The following is a 20,584-nucleotide window of genomic DNA, read 5'->3' as shown; positions in this document are numbered from 1 at the left end:
AGAACGACAATGTGCCATTGAATATTGCAATATTATCCAGCTAACGCTAGTAGCTTAAGTTGATTTGAAATGTGACATTTGCTCAAATAATATCAATCAATGTTCATAGCTAAACATGAATCATGATACGTGTTCTTATGGTTGACGTCATTGACGTGGCGCTCGGGTCGCAACTACTGGTGGAGTGGAGAGCGAGTCACATGCGCCATTTAAATACCCAGCTGTCGACCGAGACATATTTTTTCAACACAGCGGCTTTTTCTGCTGAAGATGGCGGACGGGGAGAATATCCTTGTTGGAGCCACTTCCAGCGCTTCAAGTATGGAAGAACCCGTTTCAAAAAAGTCCAGAATGAGCATGGCCATAGAATGTGGGCTCAAAATTGTTCAGACTGAGCAAGCTACATACGGGCTCGAGGCTTGTGAGAGTTGGGCTGCGGCGATTTCTGCGCGGCCAGATGAGGAGATTGAGCCGGTGATGGCGTTAGGACAGGCCCCAGCAGCAGCAGCACTGGGCGGAGACAATGGACTGCTGGTCTTGGAGCCTCAGGAAAGCGTAACAAACTTAAACGCGTCTGGACCCGCTGCGGAGCTTGCAGGTAGGCTAATTTAGCTAGCTGTTATAGCTAGTATGCAAAGTTTTTTTTTTTTTTTGCGGACTCGAGCGTTGCATGTCTGGTTCGATTACTCCACCTTGGATAGCCAATTCAACTGGGCTCGCTAGCGTTGTAGCTAACTTGCTGCACGCTAGTTCAACAGTACGTCAGCCTGAAGGTTTGAAACTAGCAAACTTTAGCCGACTCATTTAAAAAAAGGTAGCCGATATCAAACATTAGCTTTTTGGCTAGTAACGTTATACAATTCAGGTTTTTGGGTTGCATGTTTTGTACATTTCAGGGAATGCAAAAACACAGTAACATTTAAGTCCTTTGCAGAATAGTTAGTTAGGTAAATTACTGTTCAACACATTGCCTGAGTGATCTGTTATGAAGAGACCGCTAGTCAACATTAAAGATGCAGAAATCCCTCCGCCATTTATTGGTTGCTAAAAGTTAGCTTAATTTCAGTTAATGTGACAACATACAAGTAGATAATAATGTAACATTTAAACCGCTATGAAGTCTATTTTTACACAACCAAAAATATTGTATGTTCAGCTGTTTGTTGGTGGTGTATAAAACCGAAAGCACAAGACGCGAAACTTAAGAACGGGAAGAAAAGAAAACACACACAGAACAGATATACTGATTGCTTTCAATGAGTGACCGCTATCTAACACATTTCTATATGAATTTGTTCGGGTACATATTGTAGCTTTAAATGAATTGGCAAAACTGTATCAATTCCCACAATCATGTCCTCTTCATTGTTTGTCCAGAGTGTCGTGGCACTGATGAGGAGTTTCACCAAAATGGCTTTGCCTTCCCAGATGATGTCAATGAGGATGATGACAGATCCTCACATGCAAGTTCCAGTGACTGGACCCCTCAACCACAGATAGGTACAAGATGTCTGATAATCAATGTTATTTTTACCAGGTGTATTGAAAATTCATTTTTCAAACCATACAAAGGACAACATGCACAACAAAGCACAACCATCAATGACATCACACCTGTCCAGAGACATACCTGTTTTCACTCATATCTCCAGTGCCGGTTAAGAGAATGCCAAGAGTGTGCAAAGCTGTCATCAAGGAAAAGGGTGGCTACTTTGAACAAACTCAAATATAAAATATATTTTGATTTAACAATTTTTTGGGTTACAACATGTTTCCCAATATGTTATGTCATAGTTGTCTTCACTAATATTCTACAATGTAGAAAATAGTGAAAATATAGAAAAACCCTTGAATGAGTAGGTGTTCTAACTTTTGATTGGTACTGTACATTTTTCAAGATGATTGACGAGAAGCGTATCGTCCAGTCCATCGGGTATCTCACTGCACCCTCATGACAATTCTTGAAATATGCAGACAAACAAATTTACATTGCAACACTTCTGACAACCAACTTTCTATCTCCACTCATAACATTTTGACTTTATAGCATTTCCAGGGGGCATGGATTATTTAGTCATTATTAGGTTTACACTTTAGACATTACTCTGTTCTGTAAATTGTCTCTTGTATTATACATTATGCTTAATCCAGTATAAACTAAAGGTTCATTAAGAATCCATTCATTTGTTATGTTCAAACATTCCCTCCATCTTGTGCCAACATCAGTTGTTTTTATGTCTTGGTACCAATAGTTTATAATCTCAGCACAAAAAAAAATGTCCCTTTTTCAGGACCCTGGTTCTCCAAAGATAATTAGTAAAAATCCAAATAACTTCACAGATCTTAATTGTAAAGGGTTTTAACACCGTTTCCCATGCTCGTTCAATGTACAATAAACAATTAATGAACATGCACATGTGACTAACCACTTACAGACGGTAGGCAATTAAGGTAGCAGTTATGAAAACTTAGGACACTAAAGAGGCCTTTCTACTGAGCCTAAATTGCAATGTCTGTATTGTGAGATGCCTAAGACAGTGCTACAGGGAGAAAGAACGGACAGCTGATCGTCCACACCGGATAGCTAAATCGGAACATCACACCTGCGGGACAGGAACAGGATGGCAACAACTGCCCGAGTTACACCAGGAACGCACAATCCCTCCATCAGTGCTCAGACTGTCCGCAATAGGTTGAGAGAGGCTCGACTGAGGGCTTGTAGGCCTGTTGTAAGGCAGGTCTTCATCAGACATCACCGGCAACAACTTTGCCTATGGGCACAAACCCACCATCGCTGGACCAGACAGGACTGGCAAAAAGTGCTCTTCACTGATGAGTTGCGAGTTTGTCTCACCGGGGTGATGGTTCGATTTGCGTTTTATCGTCGAAGGAATGAGCATTACACCGAGGCCTGTACTCTGGAGTGGGATCGAGGTGGAGGGTCTGTCATGGTCTGGGGCGGTGTGTCACAGCATCATCAGACTGAGCTTGTTGTCATTGCAGGCAATTTCCACGCTGTGCCTTACAGGGAAGACATCCTCCTCCCTCATGTGGTACCTTTCCAGCAGGCTCATCCTGACATGACCCAGCATGACAATGCCACCAGCAATGGTGCTCGTTCTGTGCGTGATTTCCTGCAAGACAGGAATGTCAGTGTTCTGCCATGGCCAGCGAAGAGCCCAGATCTCACGTCTGGGACCTGTTGGATCGGAAGGTGAAGGCTAGGGCCATCCCCCCCCCCCCCCCCAGAAATGTCCTGTGCCTTGGTGGAAGTGTGGGGTAACCTCTCACAACCATAACTGGCAAATCTAGTGCAGTCCAAGAGGAGGAGATGCACTGCAGTACTTAATGCAGCTGGTGGCCACACCAGATACTGACTGTTACTTTTGATTTTGCACCCCCCTTGTTCAGGGACACATTATTCCATTTCTGTTACTCACATGTCTGTGGAACTTGTTCCGTTTGAGGCTGTCATTTGGATAGGCTCTCTGCAAGGTTTTGAATATCATACCTAACATATGAATATCCTTTTCTAACTCAAATAGAATTCCCTTAAGATTGCTCTAATGTCCCAAAAGATTTCAAATCAACATTTTGTGATATTAAACTTAAATTGCATGTATTTGAAAATATCGACATTGGTCAATCGAAAATTGCTTTTTATTTCTGTCATGGAAATAAATATTTCCTATTACCAAGTATTTTTTTTTTTTTACACCTTTGTTTACATGTGAACCAATTTATCGGTGCATTCTGAATAGCTGTCCAAGGATTTTTACATAGGCTTGTGTTTCTTGGGAATAACATTGTTTTTTGTAGAATCTGTTTGAATTTTCTTCCATATTGTTAGTTGTAACTATGAAGTTGTTAATGTTCTCAGTTTATCGTTTGAAAATAGCCAAGTAAAACGATTGAGGGTGAATGCACATCTTCTATAATTACACATTGCTCCTCTTTAGTGCATTTAACGATATGTCTCAAGTAAAAGCCTTGGGTGGCGAGTTGATGCAATTCCGAGGTTAAAAAGATTAGGGAGCTGTAACTTTCCTTTTTGAGTTTTATTTGCCCGTATTTTAGGTCGCGCTGTGTCTAATGTCTAATGGCTGAGGTATACTTTTTTAAAGAATGTCTTTGGTGGGGTTATTGGTATTACTGAGAATAAATATAAGAACTTTGGGAGCCATGCCATTCTGAAGAGGTTTATTCTACCTTTACGATTTATGGGAAGATTGTTGCATTTAATACATATGCTGTAATACACAATTGCATGCAACCCAGGTAATGTTCAATATACAATAACATGTTTTTAAAGCAATTTGAATGTGCAGTATTTTTTTTTTTGAATAGGTTCCTACAGTTTTATTCAGCAACACATTATGAGAGAGACCAATCCGAGAACAATACTAAAAGACTTGCTTCCTGAGACTGTGCTTCCGCCCGACTTGGATGACATGACACTGTGGCAGATCATCATCAACATCTCGGAGCCTCCTAAAAGAAAGAAGCGCAAAGACATAAACACCCTGGAGGATGTGGTTCGGCTACTCCAGGAAAGCAAAAAGATCCTTGTGCTGACCGGCGCTGGGGTATGTATTGCAGGGAACAATTAAGTTTTGCTGTCTTTGTATAGCTTTCACAGTTGCCTTATTAGGACTGATGGTTTATTTTTCCTCAGGTGTCTGTTTCTTGTGGAATACCAGACTTTCGATCCAGAGATGGCATTTATGCAAGGCTGGCAATAGATTTCCCAGATCTTCCAGACCCTCAGGCAATGTTTGATATCGAGTACTTCAGAAGAGACCCAAGGCCATTTTTCAAGTTTGCTAAGGTTTGTGGACTGAAAGCATATCTATATAGTATTTGTTTAAGCGATGATGAATATCTGTAAATGACCACTTGTTGGATATGTGAGACTGTTTTGATTTGCTCTGATCTCTTGCAGGAGATCTATCCAGGACAGTTCCAACCTTCGCCTTGTCACAAATTCATATCTATGCTGGACAAGCAGGGGAAGCTACTACGCAACTACACCCAGAATATTGACACTCTTGAACAAGTGGCTGGGGTTAAGAGGATCATCCAATGTCACGGTACGTACTGTAATACATGTTAACTTTAATCAAGTGTTTGTGGTCCCGGGTCTAATATTCGTTCTTATGACCCACACTCTTCTGTATTTCAGGGTCTTTTGCAACAGCTTCCTGTCTCGTCTGTAAACACAAGGTTGACTGTGAGGCCGTAAGGGAAGACATTTTTTATCAGGTATTGGCAAGAATGGTTCCTATTAATATTCACCCGTGTCAAATCTGTGAATTGATGTGTACTCCTGGACAGACTTGTGGCTTTTTTTTCAGTCATTCACGGCTTATCTTGTACAGTAGCGTCCATTGTCTGATTTTGTTTCCATAATGAATTCAAATCTCTGTTCAAGGTTGTCCCTCACTGTCCACGGTGTACAGATATCCCCCTGGCAATCATGAAGCCAGATATTGTCTTCTTTGGAGAGAATCTTCCAGAAATATTCCACAGAGCAATGAAGCAGGATAAGGATGAAGTGGACCTCCTTATTGTCATTGGGTCCTCACTGAAAGTGCGACCGGTGGCTCTCATTCCAAGTATGTTGAAAATGTTTGTTTTTTTAGATGCCCAAGATAAAGCATAATACCGGTAATAGCATTGCTTATCTCGAGCCATGCATATATAACAGGTGACCTCTTTTTCCATCCAGCCTCTGTTCCTCATGACGTGCCTCAAGTCTTGATAAATCGGGAGCAGCTGCCTCACCTCAACTTTGATGTGGAGCTACTTGGGGACTGTGATGTCATCGTTAACGAGCTCTGCCATCGGTTGGGCGGAGACTTTGAGCAACTGTGCTACAACTCCTTAAGACTCAATGAGATCACAGAAAACCCCCCGCGGTTAGCGACTTCCGCAGAGCAGCCATCTTGCAAGGCCTTGTCTACTCACAGTAAGCCAACAGAAAAAGAACAGAAGCACCGTCACACAGATTCATCAGTCAGTGCTTCAGAGGAGACAAACACTCATATGGTCTCAGACACTCAAGAACGCGACAGAGTACCAACAGAACCTTGTCCGACGGCTCAGAATGTCACCAACACACCTGAAGTCGATGGAGTACCACCGGAGCCCTGTCCAAAAGGGCAGATTGTCCAAGACACTCCAGAAGTAGTAGCACAACCAGAGCCCTGTCCAAAGGCTCCAAGCCCCAATGAGGAGAGAATGGAGTATTCCGTCTCTCCATCAGCAGACACGCAGAGTGAAGAAGGCTCTGGATTAAATGATCAACACATCAACCTTGAGGTTCGCAGACTATGCTGCATGAGTCGAATCTGTCGAAGTCCTATCAGCAAGCGCCTTGATGGTAAGATTTTTTTTAAAATGCAAAACCTTCTGCTGGTAATAACTTTTCCATGTCATTTCATTAATCATGTCCTGTAATTTCCATGTTATGACAACTTGTTGTGAAATTCACCCAAAATGTCATGTCTTTTACCCAGCTTCTCAATACCTTTTCCGAGCACCAAATCACTACATCTTTCATGGGGCAGAAGTGTACTCCAACTCGGAGGATGAGACGTCCAGCTCCTGCGAGAGCGATGACTCAAGCCTGGAGATGGAGGAAGACAGCGACGCAGAGGACGAGCAGAGCACACCAACAGAGGTGGTCGAGGGCTGCCTCATAGACACAGTGACACACAAGAAAGCCTGCGAGGGCACGTTGAGTGTGAAACAGACAGACAATACAGACACAAATGTTCAGAACACCACAGACCTGTAAAAAAGACATAATTACCCTGTCTTGACAAGGCACTTTTCTTTTTTGTTTTTATTATCTTGTTTAGTGTTTTTTTTACTAGATTGCGTTGAGACACTTGCGTGCTTGTGCAGAAAATTAATTCTGTCTTTCTGCGTCCGACCACATTACTGAGCTGCAGGGTAGTTGAGTACATGTTTTGTGTACTACCATTAGCAGCTTAACCAAGAAAGGAACAGCAAACTTAGACCAAAGAACACCCCCCCCCCCCCCCCCCCCAATACTCCAAATGTTTTTCCATAAAGTCCTAAAAGGTTTGTTCTTTGACTTACCCACCACTGAAGTGTAAAGATTATATTTAATGGTGGCATTGTTTTCCTTACGATATTTGGCAGCTACTTTTTACTGTCACGGTCAAGCTTTTATTATTTTTGTATTTTGTAAGACATACTCAACGAGTAGGTGATGGTTTTCTAAATCATATTGAAGTTATACATTGTGCATACATTATACATAAAGCCTTATAACCATGTTCAATATGCTTTCTTTTGAGCAAATAGCACTTTTTTCGTCTTCCATTTCGAGCAGTTTGATGCATTTGTACTTATGTCCTTGGTTGCATGAGCTATTTGGAGGATGTGACTGGTTGTGGAAGTGCAAATCTATAGCGCTCGTTCACTTGCCTGGAGAAATGTCCAGCCGTAACACAGACATTGTGTTCTGTGATCAGTTTAACATGAGCTGAATTTAGTGTTTTAAGAACCTTATTTGTATGTTTAAATTGTTTTTGTTTTGATATTGATCTTGGTAGTAAAATAGCAAGCTTTTTCAACATTTGTGGTTGGCATTTTTTTTGTTTTCGTGACACAACATAAATAGCCTTTATTAATCACAAGGTGTAACACACTTGTGTAAGAAATGGATAGAGATATGAGAGTTGCATGCTATTTGATGGCCAACTTTAGTTTGAGAATACCACTTTACAGGTTAGTGCATGCAGTTAAGATCCTGCAGCATTGACAAGGGGGTGTTTTACACAAATGAAGGGACAACATTTACATGAATGAAATTGAGATGATTAAAATGAAATTTAAGAAATAGTATGTCATTCCTTCTGATGTTGGTGTGTCAGCTTTTATGCTCTGCATTTTTTACATCATTAAAAACGTACTAACCGCTTTCTTTAAAAACATTACATTTTATTTGCTGGATTTATTTTAGGCTTAATGACACCATGCACCAACAAATAGCCCATAACATAGCAGATGATCTCATTTGAGGTTACCATTTATGTAAATATGGCATTATTTACCCATATTGATAATGTATACTGTATTTATAGTATAGCCCTATACCTATGTTTTTAAAGTTCTTATGCCTGCAAAAGTCACAAAGAGCTGTGTTTTTGTCTAAAATTGTACTACTAAAGAATGTAATTCCAATCCAGCATCAGTGATAAAAACGAACCTGTAGTCATTGCATGATTTTAACTACATTGTCCTGATACCCCAGTCGCAGTTCTTTTCACGCCATTTCGTGCGATAGGTCATGTGGGCGTACATTTCAGTGCGTATATAGGTGCACACAGTGTCGAGAACGAGCCAACCACTCTCAAATCCAGTGTGGTGATACTGATTTTTTGCTACAGATGGTTTGTTTACATAGTAGGTTAAGATAATTAACGTACATTATGAAGTTAATGTTAGGCAAAGGATTAAGTTTTAGCTATAACGCAAGTTGTCAACAACTGTTCCAGACGCAACCACTAGAAGAACCTGTAACTTTATCTAGCCACAATGGTAGAAGCTTAAACAAACCAACTGTGGCAGAACAATAATCAGTATCATAACACCGGATCGTGGAATCTATTCAACACATCGCTAAGCCATTTTATAGTACAGGTTGGCTAAGCCTAACTACAGTAATGGTATTGCTGTTTCATCAGGGAGCCACAAAGATGAAGTAAACAAATGTAATCGCTGAATTCCTGTCATGTTTAAATTTCATGAAGCCACAAAATGGAAAGAAGCTAAACAAATGATTTTATATTTGAATTTCGCATTGTTTAAAGTTGAGAGATATCATTCAGCAAAGTAATGAGACTGGGTGTGTAAGTATGCCTCCGGGGTAATATGGTAAAGTTGGCCTCAAGTAAAGGCCTTTGAACAAAAAAGACATGAGAGAGAGAGCACTTCATCAGCTTTTAAATTGCTTAGAATACGAGTCAAATGTAATATGCTAATTGTGAAACACTTGCAATATAATCAGCAGAGATTAACCAAACATTACATGTACCTGCCATGGTAGAGAAAGAGAGAGAATGAGATAGTCCCCTTGTCCAGTAGAAGTCAATAATCAAACAACACACCAGAAACTTGATCAGTCATAACATGTTGCAGCATCATCATGTGTTATGATCCTATAGGCCGCAAGGACTGTAACATTATAGTAAATAATAAGACTACAATGCTGAATTGTTAGTAAGCATTTGGGGGAGAGAGGCTAATCTTCACAGTATCAGATACCTGACAAACTTGAGAGACAGAGAGAGTGTGTGTGAGATGCTTACCTGGCTTTTTGTAGAGCACAACTTTTTGTGGAAGGTACTACAGACCTTCTCGTGCACATAATGTTGTTGAGATACACTACATGACCAACATTTTTTTTTTTTTTCAAACCAAGGTATGAATACTGTTGTGTGCATGTTTTGTTAACCATCTGTATAATTATTATTTTACTATTTTTTGGATTCACAGACTTCAGCCTCCCTACACCTCTGATGAATACAACAGGGAACGTGTTTGATCATCATGCACTGCAAAATCATTCTGGCTAAGGAGATGGAGAACGTTAACACATTAACATCAACAGACCAGAGGATATATCCATTTGACTTGGAGCTCTCCTGGGAGTTTACCTCATATTTAGATTTTTTTTATTCTGCTTTGCCACTAAAATCATAATACACACTGACAACTAAAATATAGTGTTATTGTTGTTATTGTTATGCTTATTATTATTAATAATAAATAATAATAGGGGAGGGGGGTAGTTAAAAAATGAACCCCAAAAGGTTATTCAAATAACCCCTTTATAGGGTTCTTCGAAGAACTTATAGGGCTTCCCCCACAGTTTCAATTTGAAGAACTCCTGAAGGATACTCCAGGAACCTTTACTTTTTAGAATGTAGCCGAATCCCCTAATTTGAAGGGGCGTACACATACTTTTGTATATATGGTGTTTGTCGAGTTTCCTTGTAGGTCTATTTGGCGAGGAAACTGTGAAGACAGCTCTATAGCCTATTGCCTGTTTCTGTGTCTTTTATTAAAGAATATGAAACATTGTGTATTTTTGCTGCTTTTAATCAAATCATGCAGAGCTGTTCTTTATATGGCCTAAAATAAATGGGTTCATATAGGGAGAATATTATATATAGGCTGTAGCATAGCACATTTTGAGTCAGTTATGAAAATAGTACATGCAATGAATGCTGTAATTGTTTCATGTGGTAGGCCTAAAAGGCCAACATTTAGAAGTTTCAATAAAATAATACTTTGTAACATGACTATAGAAATGAAACATTGTGATTTTAGAGACACATTTACAGTAGCCTATGATTAAAGGGTTAGGCTCTCACCCTCATCATCCTTAGCATTATTCACATAATTCCAATTCAACCCATCACAATTATCGGCTTGGGTATTGACATCAATGAGCAGGCTTTCCAAGTGGGCTCCCTAGTGGCGCAGCGGTCTAAAGCACTGCATCTCAGTGCAAGAGGTGTCACTTCAGTCCCTGGTCTGAATCCAGGCTGTATCACATCTGGCTGTGATTGGGAGTCACATAGGGCGGTGCACAATTGGCCCAGCGCTGTCCAGGTTTGGCCGGAGTAGGCTGTCATTGTAAACAAGAATTAGTTCTTAACTGACTTGCCTAGTTATATAAAGGTTAAATAAAACAATATTAAAAGTGAGGAGAGACACATTGGTAGGCATATCAAAAGAAAAAGTCTTAAAATGATTATGACATTTGGACCACAGAAATCCAATGTTTATATAAAATGTATGCCTTTTCCCCTACATTGTAACAGTCTAGTAAGTCAATGTAAAATAGAACAACATCACAAAATCCATTTGGCCTGTCATTTAATTTAGTCTCAATATGATACAAAAAATGTTGGCTATTTCAAAAGATCAGTATACCATATTTTGAGTTGACTGTATAAGGTATTATATTAAAGATCTATTTGAGGTTCAACTTAAGGCAAGGACATATTTTGATACTCACCTCCTGTCTTGATAATATGAATGAGAATGTAGTCCATTTCATTTTGAAATCATTATCTGTCCATCTCTCTCATAGATCCCAGTTGTCGGCATGGGAGATTCACAAGACTATAACATTTGAATGTTGTAAAATGCTTCCCTGCCTGGACACCCACAGTCAAATCATTTCCACCTCCTCAAAATCATTTTCAATAAAAAAAAATATGCATGAGAGATTCACAATACTATAACATTGGAATTTTGCAAAGTGCTGCCGTACCATGTATGGTTGGCGAGGACACAGATTGAATCAAATGAATTACATGGAAATAATGTTTTTTAGCTTTTGAACCTGTGTAGGCGTACATTTTTAGCCTGTATAGTTTGTTGGACTATCCTTTTTGTAACATATGAGATATCAAAGCGTTCTAGAAAAACCTTGCATGTTATCACAACAGCTGTTCACTTGACTGTTATCCTGAAAATGATATCGGAATCAGCTGATGATTGTTGAAACACGGTTAAAGTTTTACGTCTACTTTCACAGATAAATGCTTATTATATTGATAGGCGAACATTGTCACTAATACAAGGAACAAAAAGTGATTTCGACAAGTAAAATGTTATCAGAATATTAAAATTGTACATTTCCAAGACGCCTAAAAGATGGTTCTAGTTTTAGGAGGTCATACTTAAAAGTAAAATAATAACATGCAAACAAACTAAAGAATACTATTTTATTAATTTAAGATTATCACCAAGACTTTTGTGATAATGGTGAACGCACCAATTTGTAAGTCGCTCTGGATAAGAGCGTCTGCTAAATGACTTAAATGTAAATGTAAATGTAAGACAGGCAGACAGTCCAGACAGACAAACAGTACATTAGGCTATACATTGCACAAGAAGAGTATAGGCTATTTTATGAGATTTAAGAGAATGAATGCAAATATATCCTGCTAATGAACAATCCATTTGATTACCTTTAAAACTATCGTCTGAACTGCCGGCTCTGAACAAATGGCTGGATGGATGGCTTCAATAGTCCAGCAATCGAATTGCAAGTCGTTCATATACTTATAATCCAAATATTCTGCTTAAAACGATCTTGTACTGCTACCCTCAGCATTCATTATTCTTAGAAAAAAAATCCAGGCGCATGAATGCTACATTTACAGACGGGAACCACCGACCGCAAATAAGACCTTCAGGAAGTGCCCCGAATATGATGCTTTCGAATGCCAAGGTCGCATAACCCTCAGCGCCCGGAACATCAACTGGAGGAGCTCCTGACACTTTCAGGCAACATGGGTTGCAGAAAAGGTCGGACGCCTTGGAGAAAGCCAATGTTTTCCATAGGTAGGCCATTGTGTTGTTTAACATAATCATGGATGTATTATTTGTATTCTTATTGTTGATGACAGGATGCTCAATGCCAATAACATGGTTGCTAATCTGCTTCTATCTCTTTTTTTTATGTTCAGAATGGAACTGCCATTATGCTGTCCTGCAAAACTTGTCGAAGACCGACAACAGGGGTGGAGGGATGTCATCGACTTTTTTCCGCGAATCTTGGCGCTACCCATCCCACCATTTGGAAGATCATCGAGTCATTTTTTTATTTTTTTATTTCACCTTTATTTAACCAGGTAGGCTAGTTGAGAACAAGTTCTCATTTGCAACTGCGACCTGGCCAAGATAAAGCATAGCAGTGTGAACAGACAACACAGAGTTACACATGGAGTAAACAATTAACAAGTCAATAACACAGTAGAAAAAAAGGGGCAGTCTATATACAATGTGTGCAAAAGGCATGAGGAGGTAGGCGAATAATTACAATTTTGCAGATTAACACTGGAGTGATAAATGATCAGATGGTCATGTACATGTAGAGATATTGGTGTGCAAAAGAGCAGAAAAGTAAATAAATAAAAACAGTATGGGAATGAGGTAGGTGAAAATGGGTGGGCTATTTACCAATAGACTATGTACAGCTGCAGCGATCGGTTAGCTGCTCAGATAGCTGATGTTTGAAGTTGGTGAGGGAGATAAAAGTCTCCAACTTCAGCGATTTTTGCAGTTCGTTCCAGTCACAGGCAGCAGAGTACTGGAACGAAAGGCGGCCAAATGAGGTGTTGGCTTTAGGGATGATCAGTGAGATACACCTGCTGGAGCGCGTGCTACGGATGGGTGTTGCCATCGTGACCAGTGAACTGAGATAAGTTCCTACCTAGCATGGACTTGTAAATGACCTGGAGCCAGTGGGTCTGGCGACGAATATGTAGCGAGGGCCAGCCGACTAGAGCATACAAGTCGCAGTGGTGGGTGGTATAAGGTGCTTTAGTGACAAAACGGATGGCACTGTGATAGACTGCATCCAGTTTGCTGAGTAGAGTGTTGGAAGCCATTTTGTAGATGACATCGCCGAAGTCGAGGATCGGTAGGATAGTCAGTTTTACTAGGGTAAGCTTGGCGGCGTGAGTGAAGGAGGCTTTGTTGCGGAATAGAAAGCTGAGTCTTGATTTGATTTTCGATTGGAGATGTTTGATATGAGTCTGGAAGGAGAGTTTGCAGTCTAGCCAGACACCTAGGTACTTATAGATGTCCACATATTCAAGGTCGGAACCATCCAGGGTGGTGATGCTAGTCGGGCATGCGGGTGCAGGCAGCGATCGGTTGAAAAGCATGCATTTGGTTTTACTAGCGTTTAAGAGCAGTTGGAGGCCACGGAAGGAGTGCTGTATGGCATTGAAGCTCGTTTGGAGGTTAGATAGCACAGTGTCCAATGACGGGCCGAAAGTATATAGAATGGTGTCGTCTGCGTAGAGGTGGATCAGGGAATCGCCCGCAGCAAGAGCAACATCATTGATATATACAGAGAAAAGAGTCGGCCCGAGAATTGAACCCTGTGGCACCCCCACAGAGACTGCCAGAGGACCGGACAGCATGCCCTCCGATTTGACACACTGAACTCTGTCTGCAAAGTAATTGGTGAACCAGGCAAGGCAGTCATCCGAGAAACCGAGGCTACTGAGTCTGCCGATAAGAATATGGTGATTGACAGAGTCGAAAGCCTTGGCAAGGTCGATGAAGACGGCTGCACAGTACTGTCTTTTATCGATGGCGGTTATGATATCGTTTAGTACCTTGAGTGTGGCTGAGGTGCACCCGTGACCGGCTCGGAAACCAGATTGCACAGCGGAGAAGGTACGGTGGGATTCGAGATGGTCAGTGACCTGTTTGTTGACTTGGCTTTCAAGACCTTAGATAGGCAGGGCAGGATGGATATAGGTCTATAACAGTTTGGGTCCAGGGTGTCTCCCCCTTTGAAGAGGGGGGATGACTGCGGCAGCTTTCCAATCCTTGGGGATCTCAGACGATATGAAAGAGAGGTTGAACAGGCTGGTAATAGGGGTTGCGACAATGGCGGCGGATAGTTTCAGAAATAGAGGGTCCAGATTGTCAAGCCCAGCTGATTTGTACGGGTCCAGGTTTTGCAGCTCTTTCAGAACATCTGCTATCTGGATTTGGGTAAAGGAGAACCTGGAGAGGCTTGGGCGAGGAGCTGCGGGGGGGGCGGAGCTGTTGGCCGAGGTTGGAGTAGCCAGGCGGAAGGCATGGCCAGCCGTTGAGAAATGCTTATTGAAGTTTTCGATAATCATGGATTTATCGGTGGAGACCGTGTTACCTAGCCTCAGTGCAGTGGGCAGCTGGGAGGAGGTGCTCTTGTTCTCCATGGACTTCACAGTGTCCCAGAACTTTTTGGAGTTGGGGCTACAGGATGCAAACTTTTGCCTGAAGAAGCTGGCCTTAGCTTTCCTGACTGACTGCGTGTATTGGTTCCTGACTTCCCTGAACAGTTGCATATCACGGGGACTATTCGATGCTATTGCAGTCCGCCACAGGATGTTTTTGTGGTTGGTCGAGGGCAGTCAGGTCTGGAGTGAACCAAGGGCTGTATCTGTTCTTGGTTCTGCATTTTTTGAACGGAGCATGCTTATCTAAAATGGTGAGGAAGTTACTTTTAAAGAATGACCAGGCATCCTCAACTGACGGGATGAGGTCAATGTCCTTCCAGGATACCCGGGCCAGGTCGATTAGAAAGGCCTGCTCACAGAAGTGTTTTAGGGAGCGTTTGACAGTGATGAGGGGTGGTCGTTTGACTGCGGCTCCGTGGCGGATACAGGCAATGAGGCAGTGATCGCTGAGATCCTGGTTGAAGACAGAGGAGGTGTATTTGGAGGGCCAGTTGGTCAGGATGACGTCTATGAGGGTGCCCTTGTTTACAGAGTTAGGGTTGTACCTGGTGGGTTCCTTGATGATTTGAGTGAGATTGAGGGCATCTAGCTTAGATTGTAGGACTGCCGGGATGTTAAGCATATCCCAGTTTAGGTCACCTAACAGAACAAACTCTGAAGCTAGATGGGGGGGCGATCAATTCACAAATGGTGTCCAGGGCACAGCTGTGAGCTGAGGGTGGTCGGTAGCAGGCGGCAACAGTGAGAGACTGTAATTTTCAAAATTAGTAGTTCGAACTGTTTGGGTATGGACCTGGAAAGTATGACATTACTTTGCAGGCTATCTCTGCAGTAGACTGCAACTCCTCCCCCTTTGGCAGTTCTATCTTGACGGAAGATGTTATAGTTGGGTATGGAAATCTCTGAATTTTTGGTGGCCTTCCTGAGCCAGGATTCAGACACGGCAAGGACATCAGGGTTAGCAGAGTGTGCTAAAGCAGTGAGTAAAACAAACTTAGGGAGGAGGCTTCTGATGTTGACATGCATAAAACCAAGGCTTTTTCGATCACAGAAGTCAACAAATGAGGGTGCCTGGGGACATGCAGGGCCTGGGTTTACCTCCATTGCAATGATAGCAGCAAGGAAGTGAAATGAGAATGGAGCAGCAACTTCTGGGGTACCACCGCCATGGCAAAGACCCCATTACCACAAGAAACAGAAGGATCTGAAGTCACTGGCATGTAAATACTCCAACATCCATCTATTCAAGTCAACTAAATGTGCAAAATGTGTTAATTTGACAAATAATGTTAAGTTAAGTTGACTTCAACTCAATAAAAGCTGTAAACATAAAAAATCAAGTTCAGTTAGCAAAGAACAATTTGCTCAGTCAACTTTCAAATCAGAACTAATACGTCAAATAAACTAAAACAAGATCCCAGTTGTGTTGACAAAAAATCAGCTATAAATTATGTGTTCCCTCAACTTCCAAATTAGATCCAATTAGTCAAATGAACTAAATGAATACAACAGTTGTCTTGACTTTAAATGTCTACAAATAACTACAAATCTGTACATTAACTTAACTTACAAAATTAAGTTAAATCAGTTAAGACCTATATGTTAATTTAACTTTTAAGTCAGAACCAAGATGTCAAATCAGTGCAACTGTCTCCGGTGCACATGTACTGTTGTGTGAGTTTGAGTCTGGGTTTGAACTTCTTAATTATCGACCTAATAGTGTATCTATTGTTTAATAGTGGAAAAAATATATATATTTTTGAATTTGTGAGTGTTTTTGCCTTTCCACATTGTGATTGATGAAAAATGCATATTCTATGCATGTTAGCTTATTTTTATACACCAGTTAAAGGGAGCCATGTAAGGCCACAATACAGCTCATTTTTCCATAAGTAAGAATCCATATGGGGTGCCAACAATTGTCACAATTGTAATTTTGTTGATTTGTTTGTTTTAAATGGAATTTGATTGGTGCAACTTTTCTGCAGTGACTTCCCCCATATTCCTTGCAGCCAATAAATTCAGGTTTTGTTTGTGAGGGCAAAGGTCACGTGCAATATCTCATGTTCTCATTTCTGACACCAATGGAGCAAATGTTAATGAATATGGGGCCACATAGCAGAGCAAGGGGAACAACTACTTTAGGTCTCAGAGCGAGTGACATCACCTGATTGAAACGCTTTTAACTCGGTTACACATGCACATGTATTAGTGATCCTAATATTGGGCCTAAGCTTGCATGGCTAACCATCTTAACAATTCGTGTTTGGTGAGGCCAATGTAGTGAAAGTAATATGTGTAACGTTACAATTGGTTATAAAAGAGATTAACTACAAAAAACACTCGGAATGCATCAGATCACCTATCCCGTTGTTTGATGTTTGTGTAGAGTTTTCTCCTTGTTTGCGCATTGATATAGGGGACATAAGTCAAACTTAATTTGGTTTAGCATTTACAAGCACTCCTTGTAATTCTAGTAATCAATTAATTATTAAACAAAAGTGTATAATGTTTAGAATCAAACATATTTTTGATTTACTTAAGCCTTATTTTAGATCACAAGTGTTAATTTATAGGCGGCGGCGTCATTTCAGGAAGTGGCTTGATCAAGACTGCTTCTGAAACTCTATTTCATTCAACAGCTTTCCAAGCTGGAGTGAGTAGCTTGGCAAAATGTGAGTATCTCCTTTAAAAAAATACAACCACTAGCATATTATTTACCTACTTTTCAGCACAAGAATAGCAAGGACATTAGCCACTATGTTACATGCTATGTTAAAATGGTCATTTGGTTAAATTAAGCAAGAAAAACATTTGGCTACGTTTAGCAAATATTATTTTACTATATCAATTTGAATGGGATTACTTGTGCTATTCTGCTATGTGTACTGTAGTATAATTGTAGCTAAGCTTGCTGTTATCATGCTTTTAAATAGTACCGCTCTAGCTAGCAGCACACATGGCTCCAAATTGCAGACATGCTGACTAACTTTGTTTGATAACCTGTATAACAGTATCTAGCAACAAAAGCCAACTGTAGCTATGCTTGTAGTTACAATTACTATTATAATGGGTGGTAATGAGCAGTTATCAGTTTATTTTACTATTTGTGGTTGTATTCAGTAACTTGCTAGCCAAACATCAGATATAGGCATGTGTAGCTAAGTAAATTCTCCAGGGTATGTTGTGGCATTTAGCTAGGATGCTGTTAGCTAGCATCGCACTATCTAGCATAGTGTTTGTTTAGGACCGTTAAGACACGTGGCCGAATTTGCACATGTGCTGGTTAGTTAAAAGTGCATTTATTAAGCATGGCGCTAGATCGCACATGGTCAGAATTGCACATGTGCTGATAAGAGTTGCTTGTTGGCTAGCTTGGAAATAGTTTGATAACCTGCATAATAGTACAAAGGAAAGATGTTTGCTAGCCATGCTTTTAGTTAGTATTGGGTTTTAAACCCTCATTTTTTTCCAAAAATATATATTATTTAAAACCTAAGAATATGCCAATGATTTGAATTAATTAGCCTAATCTTGCAATTATTAATGTTGGCATATTTTGTTAGTTTACAATTGTTAGTTTGGGTGTATTGAGATGTTAAACCATGTTATAAAATGAAATTTGTAGTTAACAGATTTACCTAGACAGCACTTATATCTTGAATTTTTAACCAATTTCAGAATTAGCTAATTAACATGAACTAAAGTTTTTTTTTTTTTAAGGTTTATGTAAACATTATTTTTTTTAGATGATTGGAAATCCAAAAGCATTATTTTCAATGGATGAAGTGGAACTGTAAGTACTGCAAATTTGACACATCAAATCAACTCATCCTTATTAGACATTACAAATTGAAGCATGGACATGATGCAAGATACATTGATGGATACATTGCCATGTATCCATCAAGACTGTCAGTGCACCTTTAAAACAGAAATAGCACTCAAGAAGCATTTGACTCAACACTGAAGAAATGTTCATGAAACAGTTACTGTTTGTATAAAATGTGACCTCTGTAATTTTTCTGAGCCCTGTTGCTGGTGGTGATTGAGGCAGACCAACAGTGGATGAAGTACAGGAGTTCTGTGGTAGCTGGAAGGCCACCAGTCATTTCACCCCTCCTGGCCCTGCTGTTTGCTTTGACGAGTCCCAGTCTGGAGTGCAACGCCCCTAGCCATTTCCAACTGAGGCAGAGTGCTCCAAGTTGTTTCTGACAGAGGAGCTGGTGGGAAACATGGTAGAGGAGACCAATCGCTGTGTCTTGGAGCTACAGGAGAAGAGAGAGCCAGGAGTGAGGGGGAAACTCGCTAAATGGGTGACAACTACAATTGGTGAAATGTATACCTTCTTGGTGACAGTCCTTCTCATGGGGATAGTAAAGAACTCCCTAAGAGAATACTGGAGCACAGATCCTATGTTTGCAACTCCCTTCTTTGCCAACCTCTTTTCCCAAGACCGCTTCATAGTTCTGCTGCGATGCCTGCATTTCATCAACAATGCTACTGCCATCCTAAGTGACCCGTTATACAAAATAAGAAATGTTCTTATCAGCCTGACATCAGCATTTGGTCGGGTCTTTGTGCCATACAAGGACCTATGCATTGATGAGTCCCTGATGTTATGGAAAGGTAGGCTGGCGTTCTGTCAATATATTCCCTCCAAAAGGCAAAGTTTTGGAGTCAAGTTCTTTGTCATGTGTGACGTGAAGACAGGATTTGTCCAGGATATTATAGTTTACACAGGGTCCACCACTGACATCAAACATTATGAGGGGCTTGGGGTGTCAGGGTCCGTGGTGATGACCATGCTGGCTCCTCATCTCAGCAAGGGACACACTTTGTACGTGGACAATTGGTACAGCAGTCCCACACTCTTGGAATGCACTCGGAAAAGTACCAAGTGGTATACGAAGATATTTTTCCATCTGATCGACACTGCTGTCCTCAACGGCAGTATAGTTCACCGCCAACTAACAGGTGAGATGATTACTGAACAAGGTATTTTTGTAATTGGATGTACAGTTCACATACATCCATTATGCAACTATAGTGATAATATCTCACCCACCTACCCACTGCCTCATCATCCTCTAACTTTCCTCATCCTCCCCACTCCCTCATAGGTAAAGTAATTACCTACCAAAAATACAGAGAACCTCATGAGAGAGCTGCTGGAGGAGTACACGGAGGCATTGCAAAGTCTGCCTGTCTGGCGCCAGGAGAAGTAAGCGGAGGAAGATGACAAAATACATGTGTTTAGCTTGTGATACACCTCTTATGTATTTCACCATGCTTTGAGGAATATCACATGCTCAAGCATTATTGAGCACATCTGCAGCAATAAGTGACTGACTGACCTGACAGGTGACTTGACAGGTGACCAGCCATGATACTATGCCTTTAGAGATGGGGGTGGAAATGCAGTTGTTGTTCAGTCACTGCATGGATATTAAATATGGGTTATGCATATTCTGTTTTTTGTCCTCTAGTAAAACAAGTTGTTGAACCAACTACCAATACTGCAATAAAATAGATGACTATTACATATGGGCATATGTGTTTTCATCCAGTAAAACTGTTAAGGAGTGTACGCTAGCATACAAAAGCTGTCCTCATTCTTCAGCTCCAAAGATGTCCAGCTCCAGTTATGATATTGGCAAATAATGTTTGTGGTTTCTGAAAGTACAGAATAAAGAGGAATTACTAATTAGAATACAATATAAGGATATAGCAATAAAACTACTACAAAGTAACATAATAAACACTGCCTGCTATAAGTTGTTTAT

General features: G+C 40.6%; 1 protein-coding gene and 1 long non-coding RNA gene across 3 annotated transcripts; both read left to right on the top strand.

Annotated features, from left to right (window-relative positions):
- Window positions 1–199: 199 nt before the first annotated feature.
- LOC115113398 (NAD-dependent protein deacetylase sirtuin-1-like) lies at window positions 200–7,967 on the top strand. 2 transcript variants are annotated; one of them, XM_029640983.2, is made up of 9 exons: window positions 200–598; window positions 1,429–1,500; window positions 4,348–4,586; window positions 4,676–4,828; window positions 4,943–5,090; window positions 5,183–5,262; window positions 5,432–5,615; window positions 5,729–6,382; window positions 6,519–7,967. In XM_029640983.2, exons 1-9 carry the CDS (start codon window positions 271–273, stop codon window positions 6,797–6,799), a joined length of 2,139 nt encoding a protein of 712 aa, XP_029496843.1. In that variant the 5' UTR covers window positions 200–270; the 3' UTR covers window positions 6,800–7,967. The 2 variants fall into 2 exon arrangements, with proteins under 2 accessions (XP_029496843.1, XP_029496842.1); XM_029640982.2 differs by having other exon boundaries at window positions 1,378–1,500.
- Window positions 7,968–17,427: 9,460 nt separating this feature from the next.
- On the top strand, window positions 17,428–20,341 carry LOC135565581 (uncharacterized). The gene is made up of 3 exons (XR_010461708.1): window positions 17,428–17,473; window positions 18,548–19,775; window positions 19,922–20,341. It is a non-coding gene; the product is annotated as an uncharacterized LOC135565581 (long non-coding RNA).
- The last annotated feature ends 243 nt before the right edge of the window (window positions 20,342–20,584 follow it).

Source organism: Oncorhynchus nerka, linkage group LG28 (genome assembly GCF_034236695.1).
Source record: "Oncorhynchus nerka isolate Pitt River linkage group LG28, Oner_Uvic_2.0, whole genome shotgun sequence".
NCBI lineage: Eukaryota > Metazoa > Chordata > Actinopteri > Salmoniformes > Salmonidae > Oncorhynchus > Oncorhynchus nerka.
The sequence above is the reverse complement of the archived record's forward strand: the minus strand, read 5'-3'. Positions and strand labels throughout refer to the sequence as shown.

What these genes read in the sequence shown, in the direction of transcription:
- LOC115113398 (XM_029640982.2), top strand. Translation starts at nt 271, where the DNA reads ATGGCGGACGGGGAGAATATCCTTGTTGGAGCCACTTCCAGCGCTTCA. An exon ending in GACCCCTCAACCACAGATAG is followed by an intron (nt 1,501 to 4,347) that starts GTACAAGATGTC and finishes TTTTTTGAATAG; the next exon opens with GTTCCTACAGTTTTATTCAG. An exon ending in CATTTTTCAAGTTTGCTAAG is followed by an intron (nt 4,829 to 4,942) that starts GTTTGTGGACTG and finishes GATCTCTTGCAG; the next exon opens with GAGATCTATCCAGGACAGTT.